General features: G+C 41.5%; 1 protein-coding gene across 1 annotated transcript in view; it reads left to right on the top strand.

The window, feature by feature from the left end:
• The window catches only part of LOC115566401 (uncharacterized protein C14orf132), a 33,874-nt gene extending 29,593 nt beyond the window's left edge, over positions 1-4,281 (top strand). Inside the window, exon 2 of the mRNA XM_030392245.1 lies at positions 578-4,281. Within this exon, the coding sequence (XP_030248105.1) occupies positions 578-814 (237 nt within the window). The 3' untranslated portion in view covers positions 815-4,281. The remainder of the gene's footprint in view (positions 1-577) is intronic.
• Positions 4,282-13,472: the final 9,191 nt, after the last annotated feature.

Raw genomic sequence — 13,472 nt, 5'->3', positions numbered from 1 at the left:
TCCTCGCAACCATCTACTAATGATGTCGTGATGCGGTAACCTCTCATTTCTTTTAATGTAGCACTCAGGCTCGCTAATGTGCGGCCAGTAGGAACTTGGCGTGCTAAGATTGTCAGGAAAAGGCAAAGACTTTTCTTGGAGGTTTGGCTCACTCCACGAGGACTGTGGTTTTGTTTTTATCGTCTGCAAATGAGTAGCTCTTTATTGGTAAACCTAATCTCTCACTCTTGAATGGATCGGGTCTAAGAGCTATGATTGCGGCTCTGTGGGGCTGTAGGTCAGACTTGGGCAAGGCAATGCTTTGAGCTGAACGCTAACCTCAATGTCGCACGCTCGTAGTATTAACAGGAGATTTTTGCATGTTGCCATCACAAAAGGCATTGTTCAATATAAATAAAATGTATAACCTCAATACCTGTATCATGTACGGCCCTAGCAGCCAGTGATCGGGAAAACAAAGCCTTAATAAAACACCTGATGTGGAATGTCTCCCTTCTCTCCTAAAAATCTCTTCTCCAAGTGCTAGTGGATTTATTTGAAATATGCTTAAACCCTTCTCCCTCACTTTCCCTCCTAGATCCCAGTGATGACGGGAGCCTTCATGGACTCCTCGCCCAATGACGACTACAGTGGCGAGCACTCGCTCTTCAACTCCTCAGCCAGCGTCCACGCCGCTGCCTCCGCTGCCTCGGTACACGGCCAGCAGGACGAGTCGCAGTCGATGTCCAGCGATGCCATCTGGCTCTGGATCGCCATCGTCGCCACCATTGGCAACATTGTGGTGGTGGGCGTCGTCTACGCCTGCACCTTCTGATGGACACATGCATACTAAGACAAGCTCGCACACATGCACATCCTGCTTTTTCCGGATCTCTGGACCCCCTGAGTGTAGACAGACACACATACACTCTCTCGCTCTCTCTCTTTCTCTCTGTCTCTCTTTCTCTCTGTCTCTCTCTCTCTCTTTCTTCCCTCTCTCTCACTCCCTTTCACCTGGCTCTTGGATCTGTTTTGGCCCCTGAGGGTGCAGAAGTTGTGATACTAGACAATGACATATAGACTGCTATATTTCTTCATCAGATGGAAAGACTGGGACTTGGCTGAGCATTTTTGGATGCGTCAACAGGAAGTTTGGAAAAGCGGCTTCGGCGTACGACAGCTCCTTAGTTAAAAACAGAAACATGAGACCTGCTCTCTCATGCACGAATCAAAGACACTTCCATTCTTCTTCTTCTTTCTTTTTTTTCCGGCTTAAGTTTGTTTCCGTGTTCACCCTCATTTGTAATGCAGAGCCGAGAACGGAGATTAAATGGGGCTTAAGATTCAGGTTGATCCGGGCCATCTTAAACATCCACCCAATAGTTGCTAAGCAATTTAGTGCAGCGCTGTTTAATTATGCGGCTGAACAGAGACGGTGAATGTTTAAACATTTAGAAAGAACGGGGATAATTTTCATGTCAGGCAGCCCTGAGGTCCAAGGACATTAGAGCTCATTTAAGGACTAATTTGCTGGTGAAACAACAGTATGTGGGAACCGATCATCTGTATGTTTCTAAACAATTTTGCTGACAGGGAAACACAGAATTGGACACTGACCATCAAGAAACTCATTTTAGTACACATTCAAAATCTAAAAAAAGATGGTTTAACTCAATAATATACCATGGATGATATCATAAATTTGATGTGTAGTGTGAAATGAAGTCAACCCCTTTTGAAAGTAATGATCTTATTGTCAAATGCTTACAGTAATATCCACCAGGGATTACTAGAAAATCTAATTGTGTTGTCATGGTCTGTTCAGCTTAGAGTTCTGTTTAGATATTATCTGCAGATGTTAACGAAATGCAATTAAAAGCACAAATTGAATCGCAAGATGACGTAGCCTACTTTACTTTACTACAGCAGCACCTGATTTTGTGGTTTGTCGTTTGTTTTCTTAAAGTACAGCTTGTAAAAGTTTTTTTTAATTTATTTTTTTTATACAATCAGCAACATAGGGTGGACGTTCCTGATATTACAAATATGATATGTCAGATGTGGAAACGTGTCAAAAAGTAATCTAACACTAATCATTTCTCTGGTGTATTTGTGATAAATCTGTGAGCGAGGATAGGATGCCTTATTTTGCAATGAAATGCTATACAGGCGTGCTCAAATTTGTTGCTACCTCTCCTCAAAAAGAGAAGGATACATTTTTTCCTTTCTCTTAAATCATTTGAAATTGAGAAAATACTTCAACATTTTAATTTATATAAACAAATGACAATGTCACAGACCCAAGCGACAGGACTCTTAACCGGATTTTTTGTTGCATGATCACTGCTATCAAAGAGTGAGCTGCACCTGTAACTTGAATTTTGGCCCACTTCAGCTCCAATGTTCAGGACCCATAGAAGGACACTGCAGAATAGCCCGTAATTTCGCTCCTGTTCATCCTTGGCTGCTTTAAACTGTGTGTTTGGGTCATTATCCCGGTGGAGGACCTGTGACATGTGACTGCGGCTGAGCTTTCAGATACTTGGCAGTACATTTAGCTCCAGAATACCCTGATGTTCCTCTGAATTCACAGATCTAAGGCTGCCAGCTGCATCAAAGCAGCCCCAAAACATAACCGAGCCACCTCCATGGTGTAACGCAGGCATTCTCTTCCTTGAAAGCTTCATTTTTGTCATCCGTGAACGGAGAGCTGATGTGACTAGCCAAATAGCTCCAGTTTTGACTCATCGGTCCAAAGGGACAGTCTCCCGAAAGGATTGCGGCTTGTCAACATGTATTTTAGCAAATTCCAGTCTGGCTTTTTTTATGTTTATTCTTTCAAAAGTGGAAGCCTCCCGGGTCTTCCCTTCTGGAGGACTTTGAAGAACGGTGTGATCAGAAACTCAAGTACCTATTCTACAATTTTCCTTTTGCAGCCATGCCCAAGGAGGTTGTCTACAGTTCCATGGACCTTAAACTTATCAGTTATTTAAGCAAATGGTCTTGTGGCCTTTTCATATTACCATGCCTGTCAAATATTTTCTTTCTAATCTCCCAAAACAACTCTCTTCTTTGCTTTCTCTGTTACATGTTCAGTCTGGTGCACACAGCACATGGCCTACTGTCATTTTTCTCCATTTAAATACACTGAAAGACTGGTTTCAAGACTGGAGATACTAATTTAAAAAAAACACATTACTCAAAATATCACTATAATCCCATTATTATATTTCCTGAGTGTTACCAACACGTGTCCAAACCGTTTTACAAGAATATCTTAGTAGAATAAGCAATAATTCATCTCTTTTTACAGCTTCTTTGCTTTGCTTTTTAATCACAAGCCAAAGGCAGGAGAGTATACATGACCAAAAAGCTTTTAATTTCATCGCTCTTTACCAGGAATTAACCGTTATTTCAACGAGCTGTAAGGGCACCACCAACGAATTTGAGCAGGTCTTTATATGAAGCCATAGCTCGAAATTTCTCACTGTTCAGTAAATTAGTTTGTTACCGTTTTACCCTGGGATCTGGAGGCAGCTGTCTCCATGGCAACTAATCCTCATCCTAATTGGGAACAAAACAACTTTACTGTGAGACTCAGGCATTAACCTGCAGCCACAGATGCAATTTATGTTTTCCTTTCTTTTTTTTCTTTTTCCTGGGAGCATTTAGTTATTGCTCTCACACAAAGAAAATCACTGCACTGCTTTCACACTAATAATACATCAGATAACCATTGACTGTCTGAAATTGCAAATTATTTGTGCTTCGCTTACCATAATTTAACCCCCCCCCCCCCCCCCCCCTTTTATTAAAACATAAAGATGCCATAGGTAAAATGATAAAAATGTTAGAACTTGTGTTTTTCCAAATGTGAAATCAAAGTCAGCAAGTAGTTTTTATTTGGCTGTCAGAGAGAGAAATAGAGAGAGTATTTTTCTTTTTTTTAATATACTTATTACATATTTTGTCTGGGGTGTAGGAGATGATATCAATGTGCTTTAGGTTAAGAGATACAAACCTGTCTTGTAAACACCATACATGTTCAAATGTTCAAACACTGGAGATTACAGTACTAGCTTAATGTATCAACTGTGCCCATGTAAGGAGAATTCAGATACACAGTTGTCTTATCTCTGTTATTATGAGTATACTTGTACAATGTTTAAAGAAGGACTTTTCAAGCCTGTTATTTTTAATAAATGGTTGATGTAGAAATATTGTATTTAGACATGTTGTAAACCACATACACAATGCTCCTTTTGTAAAGACATATGCTATTAAACTTTCTGTATGATTACACTTGGTTGTGCTCTGTTGACAAAAGACATGTCCACGGAAACAGTTCATCCGGACCTTTATTCACTGGAAACATCGTTGGCTAAACACAAGTTTTTGGCTTGTCTCACAGTGCTCGATCATGCGGGAAGGTGTTTTAGCTCCATCTTTTCTCCGCCTGAATCACCTGCAGTTGCTCCGTTTGAAGCCAACACACTGACAGACATCACCAGTCGCTGCTGAGCCATCAGGTGAGATTGATGCGAGGCCTGGATGGTGCCATCTGTCATTTTGACACAGGCACAAAGTTGTTTATAAACCACCTGGATTCACTCCTCTGCGGACCCCTGCTCCCCTCCATCTTTCTCTGTCTTCATCCCTTTTTTTTTGCTGAACCAACAATCTGTGCAGGAGGTTGAGACCCTAACATACAGTATTACAACAATGTATGCCTACTTAGATAAAGGCAAGTTATTTACTCGGAAAAAGTGAGGTAACTTTTCAACTGCAACAGCAAGTCTAAAGGTTTACAGTGATGCTAGCGACTCTGTGAGGCTTTACTTGGATACTCTTTTATGCGTCTTCATGTATTATAATTATTATTATTATTATTATGGATCCCTCTGGATTTCTTGCCAGACTCACCCCACTTCGTCTCTGATTGGTTGCCTTCGGTGGTCGCGACCTCTACACTTCACTTAAACTGTGTAGCTCTGGTTATGTCTTGTTTATCTTGCGATTTTGATACAGAGCTGTAATTTCCCCGGTAAACACATCGACCTCTTTGGCCTCCTCCTTGGTCTGCTGCTGCACCTCTCAGGGTTACTTATCTTCTGGTGCCACTCTTTGCTACCAGACTGCCTCAGGCAGGGCAGACGAACCGGTTGTTCAATGGGCTGACTTTATAACCAGACTGAAACATAAAAGGCACAGTTAAATTAAGTATAAGTACATAGTTAAATGCTAACAAAGATGTAATATGTACTTATGTTAACGCAAAAAAAAGCTCCTAGTAGGTTTAAAGGTTTGACAATGACATGATTGTTTGTTAGTCAGACTCAACTAAATGTATAATGCTATTGATAATGAATTGATTATAAACAATACTCATAAGCCTTAGATTATAAATGTATTAGACTCCAAATGTAAACGTGTTTTATTATGCAATTTTAACTTATACAGTCTCTTTTAATGTTAATAAGCATCTTTATAAGGACTTAAGTGCATTATTACCTATTTACTAATGCTGATTTCAAGGACATTGACATAAAGCGTTACTCATAAAGGTAACAATCATAACCAGAACAGCTTCAGAAGTTTAGGGTTGCAAATCCCCTTCAGCGTGGGGAGAAACGATGTCAAACACATTCAGAAATCACATTCATAATTCCATGAAACTGTTCAGCTCAACCTTTATGCCACCTTTAGACTTTCAACACTGAGGAGGTAGCTTGGTTTAATAATAACATGGATCAGCTTCCTACAAATTCGCCACAGGCCTTTCTGATCCCCCTCAGCAGACGGGATAGTGCTGGAAGTGAAGTCGGCTGCATATGATCTTCGAACAACCTTCACATTGCATCTGCTGCTTGTGCCTTTTCCTCTTTATCCGATCAAACGACTAAATGGTGAAAAAATAAAAAGTCCCCGGGGCCTTGCTGCAGCCGCTGACTCCTGGCGGCAAGGGAGTCTCAAAAATTTCCTCAGAATGAGCAAGATGAAATGGATAACCATTGACCTTGCCTGGGCTAATCTATGCTAATGCATGGTAATGATTAGACTTTCAGGTGATGGTCTGAGAGAAATCTACAGTGGCTAAGACTTCATTTATATGGTCTGTGCAAGATGAGGCTGGCTTTGCCTGTGAATAATAGATTATGTTTTTAATTTAAAGCCAGGATGAGATTAATCTGTCTGAAAGTGAGAGGAGGGGAGAGGAGAGGAAAGGAGAGGAGATTGTGAAACAGGATGATATAAGTAGAGGGGTTTTTTTTGCTGCTCCCTCTGCCCCCCAAGTCTGTAACACTTCAGCCCGGCTCCTGTCCAGTCGAGAGTGACATCTTGGTGATGAGGTGCTGGGTATGCTAATATATGCCAAGCCGCTTAGACACATCTTGTCAGACTGTCACTTCAGAGAGACATTGCAACCTACAGTATGGGTCTATATTACCCCAAGCCTGAACAAAAGCTATACATTACCATGTATTTACTATGTCACATAAATATGCCTTAACAGCCGAATGACATTTGTGATGGAGCATTGCAACAGGAGAGGACTGTACATAAATAAAACATATATAGATGTCCATATGTGCTAATATGTATATTATAGTGTGTTTGATAATAATTGTTTAATGTCCATATAGTGTTTATGATTTATAAATAAGGTATTTTAAAGTGTTGCTGATCTTGTTTTACGAAGCTGTGACTCTGCAATTTTGGATTGCTTTGAAAGGTCAACACTCCAGCAATACCTGAAGAACAACAACACTTAAAGAGCAACCTTTTATTATGACATCACTTCAGCCTGGTGTCTAGATGCAGTTCAGAAAACCAATTTGGTCTCACAGTCAAGTTTTTCCTTTGTCCTGTTTTTGTTGCTGGAGTCGTGTAAGGCTGCACTGATATTTGACCCAAAGGCTCAAAAGGACTCAGACACACAGATGAAGCCATAAAGACGTATTGAAAGGATGTAAAGATGGAGGTTTTGAGGGATGATTCAGGTCAAACAGAAAAGACTGGCGACAACAACGGGCGAGGAACACAGACGAGGATCAAAATGATTTAAACAAGTTTGAAGCTTTTGTGGCAGGACGGTCTCATCTTTTCCCACATGCCCCGCCCCCTCCTCCTCGCTCCATCCACATTAGGTGTGGATTGACGCACTGATTGATGGGCGGCGCTGCGCGCTTTATTTATACTGGCCTGGTCACACCTGCAATCCCTTTCTCCTTTCCGGTTCTGCTCATCCTCCGTGGTGGCTGTGGCCCGGCGTGGCAGAGCTGGTGCAGGTGTTTGAGCCTTTGTGGCGTGTCGGAGTGTGGTGGAGCCCGGTTTGGCGTGGCGGATCATCTTGGCGCACGTTTCCTCTCGTTGCACAACAGTGTGGCAGGCTGCTGTCGCCGTGGGGGCCGCGTTGCTCCGCTGGAAGCCCTCCTGGGTGTGGTTGTGCGTCCTCGTGTTTGGCTCAGGCAGAAGCCGTGCAATAAATTCTGCTACCTGGCCTGCTGTGACGCTGCGCCGGTGAGGTCCATTTAAACATTCATTCATCGTCACGGCTCCCTGGACGACGCTGCTGTTTTGTGTGGCTCCATTGTTTGGCTGCTGCTGATTTTAGGCAGCTGTTTTGGTGTCATTTAAAAAAATTATTTTTGTTGTGTTCTTTTTTTTTGGTTTTCTGAATTGAGTTTGGGTCCAGCATCCCCCTCACAGAGCTGTCATCAGAGCCCTAATGCTGGGCTCTCTGGGGGCTGCTGCATGGGTTTATTGATTTGAGGAAAAGCTTGATTTATTAATTTGTTTATTGTTAAGTGTAAATTTGAGTTTCTTTGTATTTTTCATCGTTTTTGTTTAATTGTATTTGAAGATTTAATTGGTTATTTTGGGTTCCTTTTTTTATAATACTTTATTGTTTGTGTGTGTGTGTGTATGTGTATGTGTATGTGTATGTGTATGTGTATGTGTATGTGTATGTGTATGTGTATGTGTATGTGTGTGTGTGTGTGTGTGTGTGTGTGTGTGCGCGTCTGTGTGTGTGAGAGATACCAGCCAGACTGTGAGGCCATTTTAATTCTCCCTCTCTCCTTGTAGACAGGTGCTGGAGCTCAGAGCGGCGACCCAATCCCTGGTGGCGGGTTCTTCACTTCTCAGTTGCGTGGGCGTGCAGTGTCACGGGTGATATTATTATTTTGGTTTGTTTCTCCCTCCTCTTTGGTTTCAGGCCGCCGTGGCAAGCCCAGCTCTGTCCATCCCCTTTTTTTGGCCCAGTGATTAATGTGAGATGGCTTGGTAAATTTTGAAACTAAAAAAACCCATTGTACAATAAAAGTATTTCTATATTTTGAACACTGTCTCCTGCCCAGTGGTGATTTACGAACCTGTGTGATCTTATAGTCTCCTAGCAAAACAGTAACTACTTCCTGTGGCGAAATTCCCCAGGTGGCGTTGTTCGGCAACACTCACCCCTAGCTTCCACCTCGCCACACTTTGATGCACCTTGGAAGTGTGATGAAGCTACCTAATGACCTGGAAGTCCTGGAAGCACCAAGTGAGTGTGGACTGCTCAGGCTCCAGGATGGTTTAACAACTTTCAAACTTTCATGCCCCACCAAATATGTTATTTCGAGTCATTATAGTGATGTTGCCATCAGCCAGAGTATCAAGATATCAGTCTGGTTGTGCAGCAGAAAGCTAAAGTCAAAAGTTTAATGGCTGTCCCCAGGTAAATGATGAAAACAGACCACAATCGGGGGAGGATAATGGATATGCATTAGGTTGCTGCAGATTAATGCTTATTCGTTTGTCTGACTCATGGGACAAGGTTGTTATCAGAAAATAATAATGGATTTTTTAAACCCCAGTATTTCCTGTTTGAGGTTTCTTTCCAAGGAGAAGAAAAGAGTGCTGGCTCTCATCAGATCAACAGCACGCCTCAACTCCACCGCATATTTGTCTGACGCAAAGAGGGACCGGTATGGCACAAGACATGAAAGCATGGCATGCATTAGGATGTGTCTGTCTCATCTTTAATCGACTCTGACGTTGCTTTTGATGGGAAGTGCTTGGGTGCACAAGCAGGGTTGAGTTTTATTCCTACTTGAGTAAGTGACAGCTGTCATCACACCAAAATGAGAATTTTACAGACTGGCATTATGCTATTGCTTCTTATCATCGTGACATATAAAAAGGGAAGATAGGTTGGTGAAGGAGCTGTTGTAACAGGTCCTTTGGCTTGCGGCAACAATTTCTGGACCCTGACTTTTGCTTTTCTTGGGGTTTCTTCTTTCCATCTCTACTGATGCATCTCATTATAGATGTCTTGTCTTGTCTATTCGGCTAATATCCTCTAAAGAGGAGCTCACAGTGCAGGCACCTACTAAAAAAGATGATAGTCCCATGTAAGAGGATTCATTTGTTCTAGCATATTATTCAATTTGTTAATTTTGAGACGTAATTGAGCGCTTTCCTGCTGACTAATTTAGTCCGGTGTCATTTGTTAGGACGGAGGATTCAGGCAGAAGTCACATGTAATTAATTTCTGCATTAGGCTCTCCTCTCTAGCGCCAATCGCATTGGTGTGGTAAATAGTGTGCCAATTGTGACAGGGAACAGAGTCTTTAATGCAATCCTGTGGGGCTCCACCATCCCCTGATGCTGCAGCAGCCTCAGTGAAAGTGTGTCATTACTGTTCCTCCATGATTGGAGCTCAGTATCACCCGTCATCCAAAAGGCAGGAACCCTATTCTTTTGATTTAGTATCGCCGCTGAGTGGATGGCTGTCTCTCTCTCACAGGCAAAGTATCTGTACCCGCCTGTCATCTCATATAGAAAACATCCTTAGAAAGAGAGGGGAATTTATGAGGAAGCTGCCCTTTGAACAAGACGGATACACCCCAGCCTTCCTGTGTCCTAAGTTAAATCTCTGACATATTAAGCACATTATATAACCTTTTGTCAAGCAAGTCAATGAAGCGTAGGTTCCTAGTGTATTTGCACTGTTACAGTGCAAGTGCTGTGCTGGCCTTAGTAATCACACAGAAACAAGATGAGTCAGAAACAAGATGGCTATGTGAGGCTGTACTGCATGTCATCACGTTCACTAAAGGAAGTGGGATTCATCCTGTTGAGATTGCGAGTGTATTTTCCAGAAATTTCTCAGGAAGCACAGTTGGAGCCCTGGGAGAATGACTCCCATGCCCCCCACTTTGTAAGTACACTGGATATGATTGGATACCCACATGCAGAACGTGCAGCCTGTCACCATGGAGACTGACATGTATCACTCCGGCTGCCTAAAACACTGATTGGTAGACACAGTTGAGTGTGACTCACATGGCTGCCGGCCAAAACTAAAGTGGAAACCACTCCTGAGGGCTAATGCAGGATCCATTGAACAGAGAGCGAGACAAGTCGAGAAACAGACAGACAGAAAGATGCGCAGGCTGACGGAAAATGACAGGATGATTGAAAAGGGTGAAAAAGCAAGAGAACAGGGAGGAAAGGGGTTCAGGATTAACAGTGGAAAACCTCTGTCCATTTCTCTGTGTGGTGATGAATGTCTGACAGGTGTTCGCAGAGCAGAGCAGAGATTGATCGACGCTGATCTTTGTCGTCTACCTCACTCTAAAACACTGGCAGGGAGACAGTTTTCTGTTTTTGGCAATTATTTTATCTATAATGTTTTATGCTTCCTGACGCCTGCCCTTTGAACAAGACGGATACACCCCAGCTTTCCTGTGTCCTAAGTCAAATCTCTGACATATTAAGCACATTATATAACCTTCTTTTTTGTCAAGCAAGTCAATGAAGTGTAATATACTTAAATATATTATGTCACATTTCTTCAATAAAATGTCTAAAACAACTGGACTTTTGTTGTATCTTTTGAGTTGTCCAATGTTCAAATCCAGAGGAGCCTGGAACGTTGTTCAAGGTGGCAGTGCATTGTTCGGTCACCTGGGTTATATCTTTCAGGAGGCAGTCGGAGAGAGAAAATCGTCAGATGAGACCAACTGGACACAATGTGTGAAAGTAGTAATTCATTTTCTCCATACATGTTCTGCCCATGTGTGTTTCCAGGCCCAGCGGCTGTTTTCTCTCCAGTATTTTCTTTTCTCTAATGTCTAAGCTCATCCACTAGAGGGCTCCATATCAAATTCTTCCAGATGATGAGGGTGTACAGTACATGCATTACACACTGCATACTGAAGAGTCATACCCTCCTGACTACCAGTAGTTCAAATTTGTCCTCTGTGGAGGACATTTCTAAACCTGAATATCTCCCACCCACTTTATACTACTAAATTAACTCCTTTTGCTATCTACAGAGGACATTTAGGGCTTTTCAATGATACCAAATCTGAAGGGGTGGGGCTTTGGTACCTTTCTCTTCCTCATTTAGGAAAATGGCAAGCACATTTTATGGGAAGAGGAAAAGTAAACACATAATACTTTTTATTGAGCAAATTTTGGCTTGAAATGTTGTTGGCATATTTTATATAAGTCTCTTAACACATTAAAACATTGTCTGAATTTTTTAACTGTATTTTAGCATAGTATTTAGGTGTTTAAAAATGTCCTCTGTAGTGGCCATTTGTAGTTATTTCCTCCACTTTGTTCTGTTTTTTCAAATGAAAAGAAAGGGAGTCATTCTCAGAAGCACCTTGGTTGCCATCAAGGTTCAGTTTCACATGTATGGCATTCCATTGTCCACTGTAGTGGACTGTTACTAGAGGGTCGTAACATGGACATATGATATCGCAAAAATAAAAGCTTTTTTTTCAAAGAAAATGTTTTCAGTATTCTAATTACCTTACAAAGATTGGGGAATTAAAAAAAAATGTGATTGGACAATATTTTTTTTCCTGGTAGTCAGGAGGATACAAGGAGTTTGACTTCAGATTTTCAGTCAATCAAAATTTAAATATAAACCATATAAATAATGGTCAGTATAAACAATACTCTAACTTTGATGTTAGAATACAATAAACTGATGACAACTTAGTATTTTTATAGTGTGGTGTTGTTGGGTGTTGATCTGAGTACATTTTCCACTATAGTGCACAGTCTACTTTATATAGTGGGCTCTGAGTTACATGAAAAAACATCTGCCATGTATAATATGTATCTGTGTCAGCACTGCACATCTTTTTGTATTGCAGGGCTTTTGCAGAGACATTCCTGAAACACGAGGGCGACAGCATGTGAGAAGCCTGTTCTGTGTCTGTTTTTCATATACAATGCTGCGTGGCTCCTTCTAGGAGGAACGGTTTGGAGGAAATAAATCATGTGCAAAGAACAGCCCTCTTTGGACGGATTTTGCAACAAAGAAAGAAAGAAAAAAGAAGTAATATTTGAAGTAAAAAAAAAACAAATATTCTTAAAATAAGATTGAAAAAGTCAACATTTCAAGCAATCCTGCCTTTACAGTGGATCAGGTTTCCTAAAAGTTTTCTTTTTTGGATGGAGAAGGTGATTCAGAGATACAGGGGGGACCAGTCAGTGGTGTGTGGTGGCAATCCTCTCTGCTTGTTTTTACTGAATGACTTTGACAGTATTGTGATATCCACAGTCGTCTCTTTTGTCCCTCTGAGGCTAACATTGACTAAATTGCCATGTCGCCTGTCAGTCGGCATCAGAGTAAAAAAGATACAATATTCATCCGTCTTAGACAAGACGTGCCTGTTATCTGTTTGTCTCACATTGGATTTTGCTTTTTATCCGTCAGGCTCGCCTCTAAAGCAACATTAAGTAACTTTTTTACCATAAAATGACAGCTTCAAAATCATCACATTGAGGGTACAGTGTCTTGTAATGGTGTCTCTGTCACAGCCACTCAGCCCCCCTGTCACTTGTTACTGCACTATGTTGCTTCAGCGAGAGGGTAGGGTCACAGCAGGACATACATGTTTACTTCACCATGCAAGTTTTCAACACATAACATTCTCATGACGTTTTGTTTGGTGTTAGCGCCTGACGAATTGTCGCTTGGACTTTTATTTACGACAGTTGTGCTGCACTCAGAAACTGTTGGGTGCACCAAATTGCACAAAATGCCAGTGTCTACATGCTGTTGCTTTAATTGAGGAAATTCTCCAAAAATATCAGAAGCAGATGCTGAGTTTTCTGACGTGAAAAATGTTACAGACTAATTAAGAATTTGTTTAAAAGACAGAGGGTGGGGCAAAATGATTTAATTTGTCTGATTCATTACCCGGTTGGAAAATGCATCTTCCTTCTCAATAGAGTTTGCAGATCTGGATAAAGTGGGCACTCACTCACTCACTCACTCCAATAATTTTGAGTCATAACCACGATTACCCATTGTAAGCAGACGAAAGATCAAATATTCATTGAGTCAAGTGCTTGTGGGTTTGCTCCCACATAGTTTACCTCTTACTCGGGTCTTCTCTAAACTATTATCAACATGGAGAGAAACATTAGCTACGAGCTTGCTGAATGCATGTCCATTAGTTCACCATAAAAGGCAGGTTTCC

Source organism: Sparus aurata, chromosome 16 (assembly GCF_900880675.1).
Source record: "Sparus aurata chromosome 16, fSpaAur1.1, whole genome shotgun sequence".
Classification (NCBI taxonomy): domain Eukaryota; kingdom Metazoa; phylum Chordata; class Actinopteri; order Spariformes; family Sparidae; genus Sparus; species Sparus aurata.
The sequence above is the reverse complement of the archived record's forward strand: the minus strand, read 5'-3'. Positions and strand labels throughout refer to the sequence as shown.